Source organism: Chaetodon trifascialis, chromosome 6 (genome assembly GCF_039877785.1).
Source record: "Chaetodon trifascialis isolate fChaTrf1 chromosome 6, fChaTrf1.hap1, whole genome shotgun sequence".
Lineage (NCBI taxonomy): Eukaryota > Metazoa > Chordata > Actinopteri > Chaetodontiformes > Chaetodontidae > Chaetodon > Chaetodon trifascialis.
The window spans coordinates 27,258,293-27,274,077 of NC_092061.1; the positions used below are offsets into that span (position 1 = coordinate 27,258,293).

The following is a 15,785-nucleotide window of genomic DNA, read 5'->3' on the forward strand; positions in this document are numbered from 1 at the left end:
GGACAAGGAAGACATAGGGATCAAACCGCCAACTATACCCATGTTTCTAATGAAGGCCTGGTTCTCTCTGTCATTGAGGTAAATAAAGGCCTGGGCCACAATCCAGGAATACATAATCCATGTATTCTGTGACATCTGCAATGTTTTAAATTCTGTAAGTGCTCACCTGGCTTACACGTGACATGAAGTGTTTTCAATGTGTATATTTACAGGGAATTTGTTTACAATAACATACATTTAATTACACTTTTTAACAATATTCTAACCTCTGTAGACCATGCTGGCACTGAACATGACTCTAATAATTTGCAGGCTCTAGAGACTCTTGGAATGAATGATATAGAAAGCGACTGTGCATCTGTGCAACAATGAGTCAAATCCAGTTTCACATAGACAGCATGTGTTGGAAATGTGTCTTTCTATGGTACCTGAATAACAGCAGTGTCCGGTGTATCCTCTGACGGGCCCCTGGACATAGTTCTCTTAGTCTTAGCTCGGGGAGCTTCCTTGGGTTTCTCCATCACCCAGGAAGAGGATGCCTTGATGTGGTCATGACCTGGCCTGTGTGTTACAGCAGTCACAGCTCACCATAGTAATAATAATACTACAGTGTAAATCTTGAAGGTCAGAGGTTAACATCTTCAGTCTGCAGACGTCCAAATGGAACTTCATTCGATAACTCGATAACATTTGATAATTTCATTTCTGAATGATTTAGTGATAAACAGTGTTCATGCTGTGTCCACAGCGTGTGTGAGCACAGTTTAGTGGTCAGGATGAAACTTTGAATTACTGTTCAGCAGTGACTGATACACATTGTTCTTTAAGTATTATATCAACAGTGGCAACAACAGTAACAGTGAACAAACAAACGCATTTCAAACTTTTCTCTTTTAAGAATCTCTTTTAGCACTCCATATGTTTTGTGAGGCCATGTTCATGTTACATTAAGCATATAATCTGTCCTTGTCTGTGGAGAATTTTGGTCAAAATAAAAGGCAAATGAATGCGATGCATTTTTTGACAATGTTGTAGCTCTCATCCAAAAAGCTAATACACATTTAAAAAATCTGAAGCATTGCATTGTGGGATTTTCTACATAAAGTAGTGTACATGTCAGGGCCACCGCTTTTTTCTTCCATTGTGGGGGTTTTGTTGACTGAACTAACTGGTCAGGAGAGCTGGCTCTGTCCTGGACTGCCCTCTGGACACCATCAAGGAGGTGGGTGAGATGAGGATGTTAGCCAAGCTGACATCAATCATGGACAACCCCTCTCACCCCCTGCAGTGGGGGCTTAGCAGCTCCTGCAGTAACAGACTGCTGCATCCACCGTGTAAGAAAGAAGGCTACCACAGGTCCTTCATTTCAACAGCTGTCACTGTTTCACTCCGACATCATTTAATGTAGCACCGTGTTGATGCTGTTTCACGTTACATCACAAACCTGTTTGCACGACTTTGTTATTTATGTTTAACGTTTTCCAAATATAAATTGAGTCTGTGCAAATATCTTGTGCAATATTACAGATTTCTTTTACCGTGCTTATATATTCTTTTTCTACTGTGTTCAATATTTTGACTGTGCAATAGTACAAAACACTGTATTTTATTATCCATATCTTCCATTTGTAATTGAAATACTCAAGGCAATATCATTTTTATACTCTTCTTGTATATAATGTACATATAGTTAATTCTTATTTTGTATTGCTTTTATTGGTACTTGGATGAGAGGCCAAATGTCTTTAAGAATCCAAAGCAAGTCCGGCTGCCTTGACTTGGTCTCTCCACACACATTATACAATATGCTGATACTCTGATCCAAATAAAATATATAGAGAATATAGCAAACAATCAAACCCCATGTAGTAAACCTGTTTTTTATATCTCCTTCCAGATTCCAGATCAGGGTGGGAATCACCACTAGCTACTTTGCTACTGTTAAGGCAGACTGAGGACATACAGTATGTTCTAGTGGTCGCACTGTAGAGTCCTCCAACGTTCAGACTGATTTATAGTTCACAGTAGATTTTAACCTGTTGATTGTTGTTGCACCAAGGCTTTCTCTCATTGCATATTAATTTAACAGAAGGTCACATAAATTATAGGAGGAGATATGTTAACATTTTTATTACCTCCGAATAAATCAGTGGTTAGATATATGCTAAAAATGGCATAATTCTATGACTGATATTTCAAGTTATAAAACAACAGTTTTGTCCAGTGCAGTTTAAAGTAAAAATTTTCTAATCAAAACCACTAAGTTTGATTTTGTTTCTTAGTTTGTTGATCACTGAGCTCACAGTGTGTGTGTGGAGGGCAGTACAAGGATCAGTCCAGGAGCTGACTGTGTAAGGAGCTGCTGCTCTCTAAGTAAATCAGGCACTGAATACATGCAGATTTCAAACACACACTCAATGAAAACTGCAGTGTGCATTTGCAAAAAGTATGGCCTTTAGACTTAGTATTTATCTTTAAGCCAAGACTTCATTTTCAGCCTGAAGGGACCTAAACCTACTAAACCTACCTTGACTTAATGTGCTGATGTTGTTAAGTCACACTTTTACTCTGGATCTAGCTTTTAGTCCTGATGCGGTCACTTAAGTTTTAGCTCCTGAAGCGTTGAACTTACAGTGTGCCTCCATTGTTGAGGGAGTTGGAGCTAGGTCTGGTCAGTGGCTGGGACTTGGCATGGATTTTGGGCTGGGGCTGAAGCATGCTGGGAGGATCCACACTGTTTAACATCATAGGCAGATCTTTCTCCTGCATGTGAGTCAGAGGCAGCAATGGCTTAAACAGAGCCCCGACCTTGCACTGTGGAGGAGAGACGGATGGCAACATGCTGAAGACATTCAGAGGCAGCAGGCAGAATATTGTTGGATCCAGGTCTGACAGCGGGGGCTCAGTGCCACCCAGATGTGGAGACTTGGGCCAGAATATTCATTTCTCACAGCCATGCTTGTATGCAGTTCATTGTGTGTATGTGTGTGAATGTTTGTGTGTGTGGGAACAAACATGCACATGTGCAGTAGATGTGCAAGGTTGCAAATAAGCCCAGCCAACAGCCAAATGCAGGATCATGTTTGGCTGCGGCTGGTATGTGGGCCTTAATTTAGCAGATAACCGATCAGTAGGTGTTTTTACACTAAAAACATACATTTGGACAGTGAATGATTGATTTTGTAATCCACCAGTAGATGGCTAGTGGATACAAAAGCATCTTCTTTGCATGTGTGTATACATGCAGGCATACGGTCAAAGTGTGTTCCAGTGTGTACAAGCATAATACACATGGGCGCATGCATACAGGTTCCTTATGTTGCACTACTGCATCCAATGTGTGTGTGCTTCAGTGCATGTCCGTGTGTGTAGTGCACAGGCATGAGTGGTGTGGATGTTGTACCTGGGAGCCTGACGCGCTCTGTTGCTGCTGCTGCAGCTGAAGCCTCCTCGCTCTATTCTGCTTATAGTAGTCGAAGATCATCAGGGCAGCATAAACCTTCCCTACTGTCAGTTCATTGGCTGAGGGGGTGAGGAGAGAAGAAAAGATGTGAGGAAGGAGGACAGGACAGCAGGAGAGGAAATTCTGCTGACTCATTCCTCCGTCCTCAATTAATCTCTATTTGCCTGCTTGTCTTCCTAATAGTTTAGTTTGAACAAAAGGAACTTCTTACAGTGATTGATTTGATCAATTCACACTAAGTGATTAAAGCTGATTTTTAAGATAAACAAAAACAAGCATCTCGACAAAACTGACTGGAGATGCCTTTGTGTAGCAAGGTGGTGGTGGTGGTGGTGCACAGTTCTGACCAAAAGATGGCAGCAGTAGCCAAGTTCACGGTTTCACTTTTACTTCTGCTAACAATTTTAAGAATAAATATAATCTATCACATTTCTTGCAACTTAAAAATGCTCTTAAACTGAGGAGCGCTCCAGAAGTCTCTGAAGGTAGTTAAAAGTAGATCCAAAATAACTGCAGTACAGAAACAGACATGATGGATTATAATACATTAGCTGAAGCCATATCTTCTATTTTGGCTGGTGCACTTTTTTCTTTTGCATTCATCAGAGATACAATGTTCATTGTCTGAATGCACAATGTGGCACTTGGCTCTCTGTCTTATATGCTTTCTTTGATAAATATCTGTTTATCCTTGACAGCACATGATTTTTTTCTGCTGAAGCACACCATGATCCAGGGTGTCTAAATAACTCAACAGTGTCTAACCCTCCATTCTTTTCAAATATATTAGAAAGAGTGGTGTCTCAACAATGTTCTGCCCACATATTTAACTTCTCAGTCTGCTTTCAGGGTCTCTCACTCCACTGAAACTGTACTGAAAAAAAAAGGCCTTTTGCTCACTATTGATTTAGATTCCTCCTCAGTACTTCTATTACTGTACTGTATCTCAGGCATTTGATACCATTGCTCACAGTATTCTCCTATACTGTACCTCCTCGAAAACCAATTTGGCATCTCTGGATTGGCTCTTATGTGGTTAAAACACTCAAAATCCTGCTGCTAGATTTGACCATATTACACCAGTGTTAGCTTCGCTTCACTGACTCCCTGTTCATGTCAGATCAGACTTCAAGGTACTGCTCATGACTTAGAAAACTGTGAAGCGGCTCACCCTGTCATACCTGTCTGATCTCAATAGACCTTTCATTGGTTGTCGGTGCCTCACTCCAGATGTTTTGGATCTGGATCTTCATGCTCTCTCTCCCTCTGTTTGTTATATTCTCCTGTCTGTGTTTGTGTGGTCTGTCCTCTTTCCACGTCTCCATGGTGGAGAGGAGGTTGTGTGGCTCAGGTCCTACATGTTCAGTAACACACCGAAGCTGCTCCACACTCCATATTCTTGACATTTTCCAATTTACATGCATTGTATTTGTAGATACTCTGATTTTTTGGTTGGTCTGTTGTACACACGACGTCTACTGCAATTCCCCTCTGTTGCTCTTCCGAAAGTTTCTACCATTTCTCCCTGTTAAAGGTCTTTTTCGGGGGAGTTTTTCCTCATTTGAATAGGGGGTATAAGGGCAGATGGTGTTGTAAACCATACACATTTTTAAGTCCCCTGGGGCATATTTGTTATTTTTGATATTTGGCTACAATATGAATAAACTTGACTTACAAGTATAACACACCAGTAGCTCGGACCAAACTATTGGCCACTGAGTTGCAGTATGGGTAATACTGGCACCAGGTTATGACAAAGAAGAACGCATGGAATAAAAAAGATACTGCATTGAGTCTGACATGTTCTTTCTAAACTGTCCATCATGTCTGACAGTGTCATGGGAGTGCAATGCTCTATTAGTGCAGTATTCTTTTCAGAAATACACAGATACGCGCGCGCACACACACACACACACACACACACACACACACACACACACACACACACACACACACACACACACACACACACACAGGGAAACTCAAATGAAACAGCACTTGCTTCATATGTTTTGATAATGACAATATCTGATGTTGTTTGTTTGATGTTTGTTTTCTCAGTATTTGTGGGGGCTAAATGTCACGCCTTGAAAACAGAGGCAAATACATGGATGAGGAATCTTTGTTCAACATTAACTAGAATATGGATAGAAACCCCCAGAAACGCCCGTCGTCTGTTCAGAAAAACAGGTGAAAGAAATACTAAATGAGAGACTGCACTGAGTTACAGAAGCTGCAGAGGTGAGACTTTGGCTCTCGACTGTATCCTGGCACATCTGCGTGGCTGTCACAGTCATTTGATAGGTTTGAAAAAATAATGTCTTTCTGATTGAGGGTATTGGAACCAGTGACCCTGTTAGATGGTGAAGAGGTGCAACTTTAAAGCACTTGATATGACATAAGAAGCTATAATTAGTTTTAATAATATTATTAATAATAATTACATACTGTCACCATGGTAATAACCATGAGACATTCAGGCTAATCACTTAATGATGCACAGTCCTTTACGGATATGAGACTTATAGGCAGTTGAACTTTCATATTGAGAGAATTCTGTTAAATTATTAAGTTAATGTCGAGTGAAGAAAAAACATCCTTTTATTGTGAAGACTGTAAAAATAGTGCCCACCAATTTATTTTTTACACATGTATACACTTTCACAACATTTACACACAAGAGCCAGTTTATGACAAGGAGACAGAGGTGATGAGGCGACTGTGTCGATAATGGTAAAATGCTTACGTTTATGCGGTGTCACCAACAGGTCCATGGTCTTTTGAGACAGGTTGGGCCACACTGTGGACAGCTCCTTCTTTAACTCAGCGTCAGACAATCGCTGGGCAACCATGCCTGGAAATCCATAGAGAGAGACAAGATAGACACTTAAGCTGTTTTATGAAAACACATCGATCCACCGTCAGTAACTTGGTTACTTGCTTGGTAATACTGTGTTTTAAATAAAAAGAATAAAGAGAAACAGAAGAAGTGACAGAAGCGTTTTCCAACTAGTTCAATCCAGATTTACAAAACAAAGCAAGCAAAGCAGTAAAGTTGTTCCTGACAGATGATGAGAACTCCTCATTAAAGTGCAGATAGAAGCAGTGAAGCCAGCAGAGAGAACCAGTAGACATGTCTAGCACAGCACAAAGCTTTCTAATGAGCCCAAATGGGAGCCAGATTTGCTCATTTCCAGCTCTGAGAACTGGCTCCTGAACACATCTGTCACTGTGGTTGTGACTGACTAACTGCTACAGGAGACATTTCACATGACATCACAGTGAGGTGAGTTTGGGAGTTTGAGGACATCATTTTAAGACATTAGTCATCTGTGATTTGCTTTTGTCATCTACTATTTGCTTTTTATATCAGTTATTTGGCAACATTTTAAATGCATTTATTTGTTAAAGGCATGATTTCAAACAACCTGTCTGTATAATGTCAGCTGAGTCCATGAGTCTGTTATTTTTTTTTTTTTTTTTTTTTTTTTGGGGGGGGGGATTTTTTGTTATTTTATTTTCCTAATTTAATGGTCTGTCTCCAAAGAATGAGTGAGGGCTACAGTGACAGTGACAGACTGTTCAGCAAGCTAACCAAATAGCACAAAGAGGCCAGCAACAGAAACCTGAGCCAGAATATTTCACATAGGTTCTCAAACTTTCAAATCAAGAACAAATTGAATAGTCACAAGTCAAAAGAAGAGACTTGTCAAATATAAGTTGACTTTTTTTAATAAATTAAACTACCTTTTCTGGCCAAAGACGTAGCTCTGTTAATCACTCTCTCGGTCTTTGATCCTACATCCATCCAGATTAGTAGCATCCTAGATGACTAAGTCCAGATCACTTTCTCATTACAACCATTATCATGCACTTACAGTGTGTTTCCTCTTATGATGCCATATAATCACAACTTCCTGTGTCAGTAGACATTTATTTGTTCCTGTGATTCATGGCCCTATAGCCTGTGAATCCTCATTCTACGACACTGTGTAATTTACATTTATATTCAATTAAATCTAATATGACTTGAGGCAAGGCAAGATTAATATCATTCATATAATACTGTCTTTACTTAGAAAGGAAAACCGGAGGGTAGGTCTTTACATTAGTCTATTCTACTCATTTTTATTCCCTTCCTTAAATTATGTCTGGTGGGTTTCTCTCACCTGAGGCCAGTTTGATCTCCAAGGCGGTGCGAATCAGGGCCATCAGGGTGGAGGTGAAGTGAACAGTGTTGTCATCAGCGATGGGCATGTTCATTTTGACGAGGCGCTGAGGAGAGGAGATGAGTGGTGACAGAGAGACATTAGATCACTGAGTAAGAGCAAATAGCCCCGTCAGAACTCACAATTCACCCAGAGAAATCAATCTGTGTGCTGCTGTGATCCAGTACCCTCCATGGATTCACTCTCCGAGCATAAAGTACCTCAAATGTGCTTTGCTAAATTTTGTTGAATACATACAAGTTTGGCCATATTGGTAAAATGTTACTAAGAGTCGGTTCAGCACACAAAAGGCCTTCTCTACAAGTATGTACAGAGGAGACAAACTAGACATTCACATTCACTGCTATTAGCTACAGTATGCACTACGCTGCAAGTCAAAGTGCACTGGTGCAAGACTGACATTGACCGAAAAAAAGGTGAGAGAAGGCATGTAACGCATAACCATGAAGGTGCCTCGACAGTCGCAGGAGCTCGACTCTGTGGTTGCCATCCTAGCAATCATCAACTTGGAGTTGAGGAAGTTGAGTATGCTCTACATGTACAGTGGCAGCTAGCAATAAAGAGTGTCCATTCCACCAAGCTTGGGCAGCCTTAGCAGGAAGACTTTGTTCATTTCGGACTAATAGCACAACTAGATGCATACAAAATGCTGTGGGATTGTTGCTGTAAGAGTTGAGCTCCCCTGAACATAAAAAGCATTCACCTACATGTGCTATCAGTGGCAGTGCAGAAAGTAAGAAAGACCAGATTCAGAATGAGACGGGTATGGAGAGCTGAGGGGCAGACACACGCGCGCACACACACACACATACTTGTACAACCACACTAATTTGCATGTGGTAACACACTCATCTACAAACACATACACACACAATAACAGGCTGCACAATCAATTAGAAAGACAGGAATACTGACACCTGGAAATTTAAAAGACAAGTACAGTAGCTGTGCGAGAAAGAATTCTTATCTAAAAATTCATGGTGAATGAGATCTCATATTTCATTTAAAGAAAAACTGAACTGGGTTTTATTTGCTAACACTATAACAGCCTAATAGAAGAACTATGGATATGCTACAATGTGTCCACATGGATTTATACGACCCCATTTACACCTGGTATTAACATACCATCTGCAGCTGGACCTGTTATTTGCTAATGACATCTGATCACAGGCTTTTACATATACACCTGGCATGACTGTTTTCATTCAGAGACGATCTCAACATGCATTATTGGGTAGTTGCAGCTGGTGGACTTGTCAACTAACATGGTGGATGTTAACAAACAATGTGCCATGCATGAGTCATGTGCCCGACAGAGACAGCTGAAGGCAATAAACATTGACCTGAAAAGACTAATATGCATTAACAATCATAATAAAAAAACTCATATTTTAATCTAAAGAAAGATGATGAGATGATGAACACACTTTTCTGAACGTCCAACACAAATGACTCTTAATTGATATCTTTCTTGGATCCTAAACACACCAGGCTGTGCAGACAGGCCCCACCACATCCTCCACCCTGACTCTCAACACCGGTGGCCCTCAGGGCTGTGTACTCAGACCTCTAAATCCGGTGGTGAAGGACGAAGGCCTACAGGATCATCAAAGACTCTAATCACCCCAGCTATAAACTGCTCTGTCTGCTGCTGTCGACTGCGCCATACGATGAGGATCACATTTGGTTTTGTGATGTGTTCTCTGTGCAATTACATAAAATTTTCTTCATTCAGATAAGATATCCAGATACAGATGACATGTTCATATCAGGTGAAAATGATTTTTCATTTATCTCAATCAATTTCAGTCAAAAATTCAATAAAATAAAAATCACATTGACATATTTTTGCCATTGCTGTGCAGCAACCAACACACAAACAAACACACATGCGCAAGCACACAGGCACACTCGCACAAAAGAATATTTCCAACAGTGGATAGACGAGATGAGATGAGATGAGATGAGAGAAAGAATGAGAGGGAATGAGCAGCAAAGACAGAACCATGAAGTGAAAAGCACACATAGAAAATATTACTCCCACAGAAAGGCAACAGAAGCTGCAAACACACACACACACACACACACACACACACACACACACACACACACACACACACACACACTGCTCCACAAAATAAAACCCCAACTAGGATGTACCATTCAAAGGAAATAGTGACATAAAGTAGCAAATTTCCTCCATTACATATTATATTTTGATTAACATGACTTTAAGTCTCTTTAAATTAAACTCTAGGCTGTTATCTTTGGTGATGGGCATTAGCCCACACAAGAAGCTATGCTCAAAGAAACAGTAAAGACAGTAAAGATGAGGTAGGGGCTTACACCAAAAATATCAGAGCACTAGCAAAACAAAGTGAAGAAACGAGGGAACACTGCAGAGCACAGACATTGGCTTGTGTTCACGCCAATGGAGAAAGGTTGTCGAGCACAGGGAAGAAGGTGGAGGAAGAGGAGGGTCTACCTTGTAGGCGACTCTTGGCGGACATTTCTTTCCCAAACCTAAGGGTGGGGACATGTGGAGCAGCATCTGATACATATCGAGGTACTTGATACGGCCACTTGACAGGGTAGGAAATCAAAAATAAACAAATGCAAACAGAGAAGGATGGGGAGTTAGAGAAGGAGGAGAGGAACAAAGGGAAGAAATCAACAAAACAGGAGAATAATGGAAAGGAAAAACAGAAATCTGTTGTTAATAGATTTCCTAGAGTGAGATGTAAGGTGGATGTCATCCTCGGCCACTGCGTCGGGGCACAGGGATGCATCGCTGTGGAGCTCAGGATCCCTGACAGGAAACATGGGATGATAAAGAGTGAGTTTGGTGGGAGAGGGGAGGAAGGGAGAGAAGAGGGACGGATGGGTTGACCCAACACACAGGATGCTGATGGGAGGGAAGAGAAATGACAGCATTGTAACGAGGATGTCTGCCTCAGCATGCTAGCAGACATCCCACTGGTACTTCAACCAGGGTGCACGGAGACAAAGGTTTCAATGCCAGCCTGAACACTTGTCCGGGGCTTTCACTCACAGCCTGGCTTTCCTCTGGCAGACGTGTTCATAAAAAGACCAGATCACATTCTTCATAGAGCTTTTGATCTCATTCAGATATTTTAAAGATCTGAATGTACTGGTCAAATTTCTCTCCAGACTTTTGAGGGTTTACTCTGATGAAAGTGGGAAATTTCTGTCACCTAAACATAACAGACAGGAGAAAGTTGGCATGGCATCCTTTGAAAGCTTTGTTTCCTCTCCGGCATCATCAACCAAAGCCAGTCAGTTTGGAGGGGCGGGTGCCAGTGTAAAGGCGATTTCATTGGTGCACAGCCATTCAGTTAAAAATCTCTTGGCATAGAGGTACACAAAGCACCCTAGTGACGGAAATTTCTGGTATTTGCAAACCTTGTATGCTACCCTATTAGGGCAGTTCTTCCCTAAGCCAAGGGGGGGTGAGATAACGCGTAACAAATTGTACATATCCTTATAGGAAATCCGTCCACTGTGGAAAAGAACAAGCACATAAATAAACAAACGTTCAGGACAGCTTAAAATAAAACAATGATCATCAGTGGGCTGACTACATACAACAAGGTATAGGAACAAAGCCTGTGTATGAGACCTCACTCAGTCACCATAGTCACAAACGGGGAAGACAGGAGTAAAGTTTGGGTGTCTATTCCCTCAACTTTACTTATACGCTATTGTCTGGGGCCCACAGGGTAGCTTGACCTTACCATGCAGCTGGGTCGTACTCGGCCCAAACCCTGATGAACTCATCGAGGTGATGAGGCCCCAGGATGGAAGAGTCTCTGGTTAGGTATTCAAAGTTATCCATTATGACAGCCACAAACAGGTTCAGCATCTGGAGCACAGACATTAGGCAGGATTCACATTTGTGTCTTGGCCTGGTCGAACAAGCATTTAAAATGACAATTCTGAAGTTTTGGAAAATGGTGCACTATCATGACCAACAGAGCAGCTTGTGGAGGCAAACAAAACTTGAGCTCAACTTTGTCTGAATAAACTATACTGATCAAGCTTCAGTAAAGCAGCTGGCTACAGGGGCTGGCCAGCTACAGTAGTTCACAAACTAGCCATACAAGTAGTCACAATGTCTCCACACTACAAGCACCACGAAATTCTTAAGGGCATTTAGATGAACCTCATTGTTCTATGTTCTGGCGCACCACTTGCTGGGAACAAAATCAAATGAATTGGAACTTTTCTGGAAGGCCAGTGTGATCCAACAGTCATGTCTGACGAAATAAATCACAGTAACAGTTACAGTTAGGAGTGTTTCAGGACTGACCAGGAAGGAGCAGAGGAAGATAAAGGAGACAAAGTAGAAGTAGGCAAAATCACTGCCGCACTCTTTCCCATGGTTCCCTGATTGCTCGTCACAGGCTCGGTGACTCAAACATGATAACATGATTTCATGCCAGGCCTCACCAGTTGCACTCCTAATACACATAAAAACATAGACAGACAGAGAAAAACAGAGAAGTTTGATTAAAGAGATACAGAGGGTTGGCAGTGTTTTAAACGTCCATTGTTCAGCTTCTACATTTAACAGGCAAGGTTGAACTGTGCTGACTGATGTTATTATTACATTAATGCCTCCTGCAGAAAAAGTCAGATAATGTAGAGTCAATAAATCCTGAATTGAAAATGTTCAAAATTGTGCTTTAAGTTAAATTGACTTGGTTGGCGTTTTAAAGCCACTGTTTCACATTGTAAATATTTCTCTATAACTCTATAATTCTAAACATCATGAAGCAGAGTACATAGAACACATAAACTCAAGTAAAATACAACGATTTTCTTTCAGCTTTTGCTGGGAACCTCCAATAAACCAGCAGCAGATGACTGCAGTGTTCTCGAAGGCAAACAGGGAATAGTTAGTAATGTAGCGTGGTCCTTGCTGTCAACCAGCCACAACACTAAAAGTTGCTTATACATTAATGCATCAGTAATAATAATCCAGTAATACTAATGTAACACTGCATATGTAGTGATAAACCTTTGACATTCGACATGACATTGATTATACTCTTAAGTACATTCTGCAGGAAGATGCAGGACTTAACCTTTAATGGATATTTAAGTCAAACATTTAAATACTTCTGTCTCTTTCCATAATATTTCTGTGATATGTCTGTGATACTGTGGTGGAGACAACCTGTCACAACCTTTCACCACCATAGTCTGTGAGATCCACTTTCTAGTTACACAAAGAATCTTGATGTAACTTCCTCCTCAGCTCCGTCAGTTTTGAATTGTGGATTGTCTGACTGACTGACTGACTGACTGACTGACTGACTGACTGACTGACTGACTGATGCTTCCCATCCAGGTTCTTGTTTTCATCCATCCATCCATTTTCTATGCCGCTTATCCCTTTCGGAGTTGCGGGGGGGCCGGAGCCTATCTCGGCTGTCAACGGGCGGGAGGCGGGGTACAACCTGGACCGGTTTTGTTTTTGCTTTTTCAAATAGAATAATTCTAAGTTTGGAAAGAGGTGACATTGTCCATGTTTGCTGAACTCCATACCGCTGCCTGACTATCAACCCTGAGCATGTATTTACATCTTAATAAGTATAGCAGCTATGATATCATCAAGATGTTTAAATAGCACTATGCTTTTGGTACATTACCTACTGGGCTTTGCCTACCCTGACAAAGTGATCTAACGTGCTCATGAGATAAATATAAAAAGACTTCCTATACCTGAACAACAGCATGAGAGCTTGGAGGAAAGTGCGGAAGTTGTTGTGGTGATTGATAGCAGTGTCCTCATTCAGATCAATGTTGCCAAACACCTACAGGAGACACACACAGAGGAAAATGGATTTATACTGTCTTAGCAACATGAAATTCATCTTTTTCATAGTTTAGGCCACATCATTTTAACGTAAACCACTACATGATTATCATGGCCTCTGTGACCACAATAGAAACATCACCCACCTGCATCCCAATGATGGCATAAATGAAGAACAGCATAGCAATCAGGAGGCAAACATAAGGCAGAGCCTAAAGGAAGCAGCAGGGAACCAAAACACAGTCAATTTTTAATATTCATTCTGAATTATCCCAGCCAGGATGTTTGAGTTTGTGTTTGCAGGTAGTTGCTGAATGTGGGTGTGTGTAAGTAAACTAGCACACATGTTTGTAGGTGCTAGTATACCTACACGGACACGAGCATGTGATAATGTGTGTGAGCACCTTGAAGGACTGGACAAAGGTCCACAGCAGGATGCGGATGGTGTAGCCCTGCCTCAGAAGCTTGATGAGCCGAGCAGCTCTGAACAGCCTGAGAAAGCTCAAGTTCAGCAGTCTGTCCTGTTAGACACAGACGGGACATCAAGCACTTACCAACCAAATGCCATCATCACTCGCTGAAAACACACCAATATCAGGGTTGAATGGGGGTAAGGTGTAAAGCTTTACATTGTCTGATCAACAACATGCTGTGCAGAGCTTAAAGTTTACAGGTTTTCAGCAGCTAATAAACATCTGGCTCATGTCTCGTGGGAGAGAATGCAGCAAGGTACATCAGTGTTGTACCCAAACTAATGTCTCTGCAGCCGATGTTTGGGTGCATCACAGATTCAGACATTAACATTCACTAATTTCACATTTTCTAAGCCTAAACCTAACCTAACCTTACCTAACCTGTAACCCTATCCTCAGTCTGCACCCTAAAATCTAATGATTTAAATTGTGGGGACCTGTATTTTCTCCCCATGTGACTGTGTAAACAGATTTTTGTCCCCACAACATGAGCATGAGCCAAGCATTTCATCCATTCTTGTTGAAAGGCATCAATCTGTAAATTGTGCCTGGTTAGAAAGAAAACCTGTAGACTGTTGGCCCATCAATAAACATAACAAGAACAAACCCATCTCCTGCTTTAGAGCCACTCCACTGATTCAACATGTCAGTATCACAAAACAGCTGTGTGTGGCTCTGCAGGAGCAAGTTACCCTGATGATGTCATCAGGGCACAAATGATACCAGTGAGAACGCACTGAGAATTTAGCAAAAGACATTATCAAGTTGCATTATGGGAAGCATAGGATCCACTACACTTCCATAGAGTAAAAAGCTTGACCTTTAAAAGAGAATAAAACCATTTTAAACATGCACTCTGTAACATGTCTGTCTCCACTATTCTGTTGAAGTGTTTTTTTCCAGACATAAGGTTACTGTTATGTAACTTAACACATTGCTTGAGCAATACTTGACACCTGGTGTATGAGAAGCAGTGGTGCCACAGCTGTGAGTTGAAAACATAGTGACTGGAAGGAAAGATTGCTCTCTGTTCTCTCACTGGCATGTTAAAACAGGGGAGTATGAGGAATGCTTTGATCCTCTTTTCAAAGTCAATCTGCTTATACATTTTCCAATCAACTACGTCGTTCATTAGAAGTCTGCTGCCTGTTGTACAGAATATACAATGACAGCTTAATATGTACTTGTTGACATGGTGTGTTATCCATGCAGCAGGCATGGATGAAAGATTTAGGAAGAGAGAGCTGGTCTGATGGTTATTGTAGCTGGATGTGTGTGATTTTTTCACATGATTCTGTGTTTCATACACTACCTTCATTTTCTTTATGCAAAAGAAACAATTGTATTACATATTACATTGTTCTTGACAAGGCAGAACAAGCTGTGCATTTAAATTTCTCTGTGTGTATTGAACTGTGTGGTGCTGCAGCTCTTATGTTAATGCGATGGCATTCAACTTGTACTGCACGGACTGTGTTACAGAAATGTTACAGATCGACCCAGTCAGATTGCCATTGTGACTTCTATATAAAAGGGACTGGGGGACCTGTTCAGACATGTGAAATGGAAAAAACTATATGTTTAAAAGAGAGTTAGGAAAGTCAGGATATCTGGGCCTCTGCTACATCACTTTCAACCATTCATGCTTTAGTGTATCTCTCACAAGCTCCCCGATTTTATGGAAACACAGTGCTACATAATTGGATAACTCTTTTAACTCACATTCAAGAGACCAGAGACCATTTTTTATATTGAATTAAACATTAGGTGGGCTA

The 15,785-nt window shown here is 41.1% G+C and overlaps 1 protein-coding gene across 1 annotated transcript in view; it reads right to left on the reverse strand.

Annotated features, from left to right (window-relative positions):
* Positions 1-15,785, reverse strand: part of cacna1ba (calcium channel, voltage-dependent, N type, alpha 1B subunit, a) — a 149,177-nt gene that overhangs the window by 14,520 nt on the left and 118,872 nt on the right. Inside the window, exons 36-46 of the mRNA XM_070963724.1 lie at positions 13,942-14,053; positions 13,684-13,749; positions 13,444-13,535; positions 12,026-12,176; positions 11,451-11,578; positions 10,181-10,277; positions 7,633-7,738; positions 6,210-6,317; positions 3,404-3,522; positions 2,633-2,814; positions 429-561 (exon numbers count right to left, since the gene is read on the reverse strand). Coding sequence (XP_070819825.1) covers positions 429-561; positions 2,633-2,814; positions 3,404-3,522; positions 6,210-6,317; positions 7,633-7,738; positions 10,181-10,277; positions 11,451-11,578; positions 12,026-12,176; positions 13,444-13,535; positions 13,684-13,749; positions 13,942-14,053 — 1,294 coding nt within the window. The remainder of the gene's footprint in view (positions 1-428; positions 562-2,632; positions 2,815-3,403; positions 3,523-6,209; positions 6,318-7,632; positions 7,739-10,180; positions 10,278-11,450; positions 11,579-12,025; positions 12,177-13,443; positions 13,536-13,683; positions 13,750-13,941; positions 14,054-15,785) is intronic.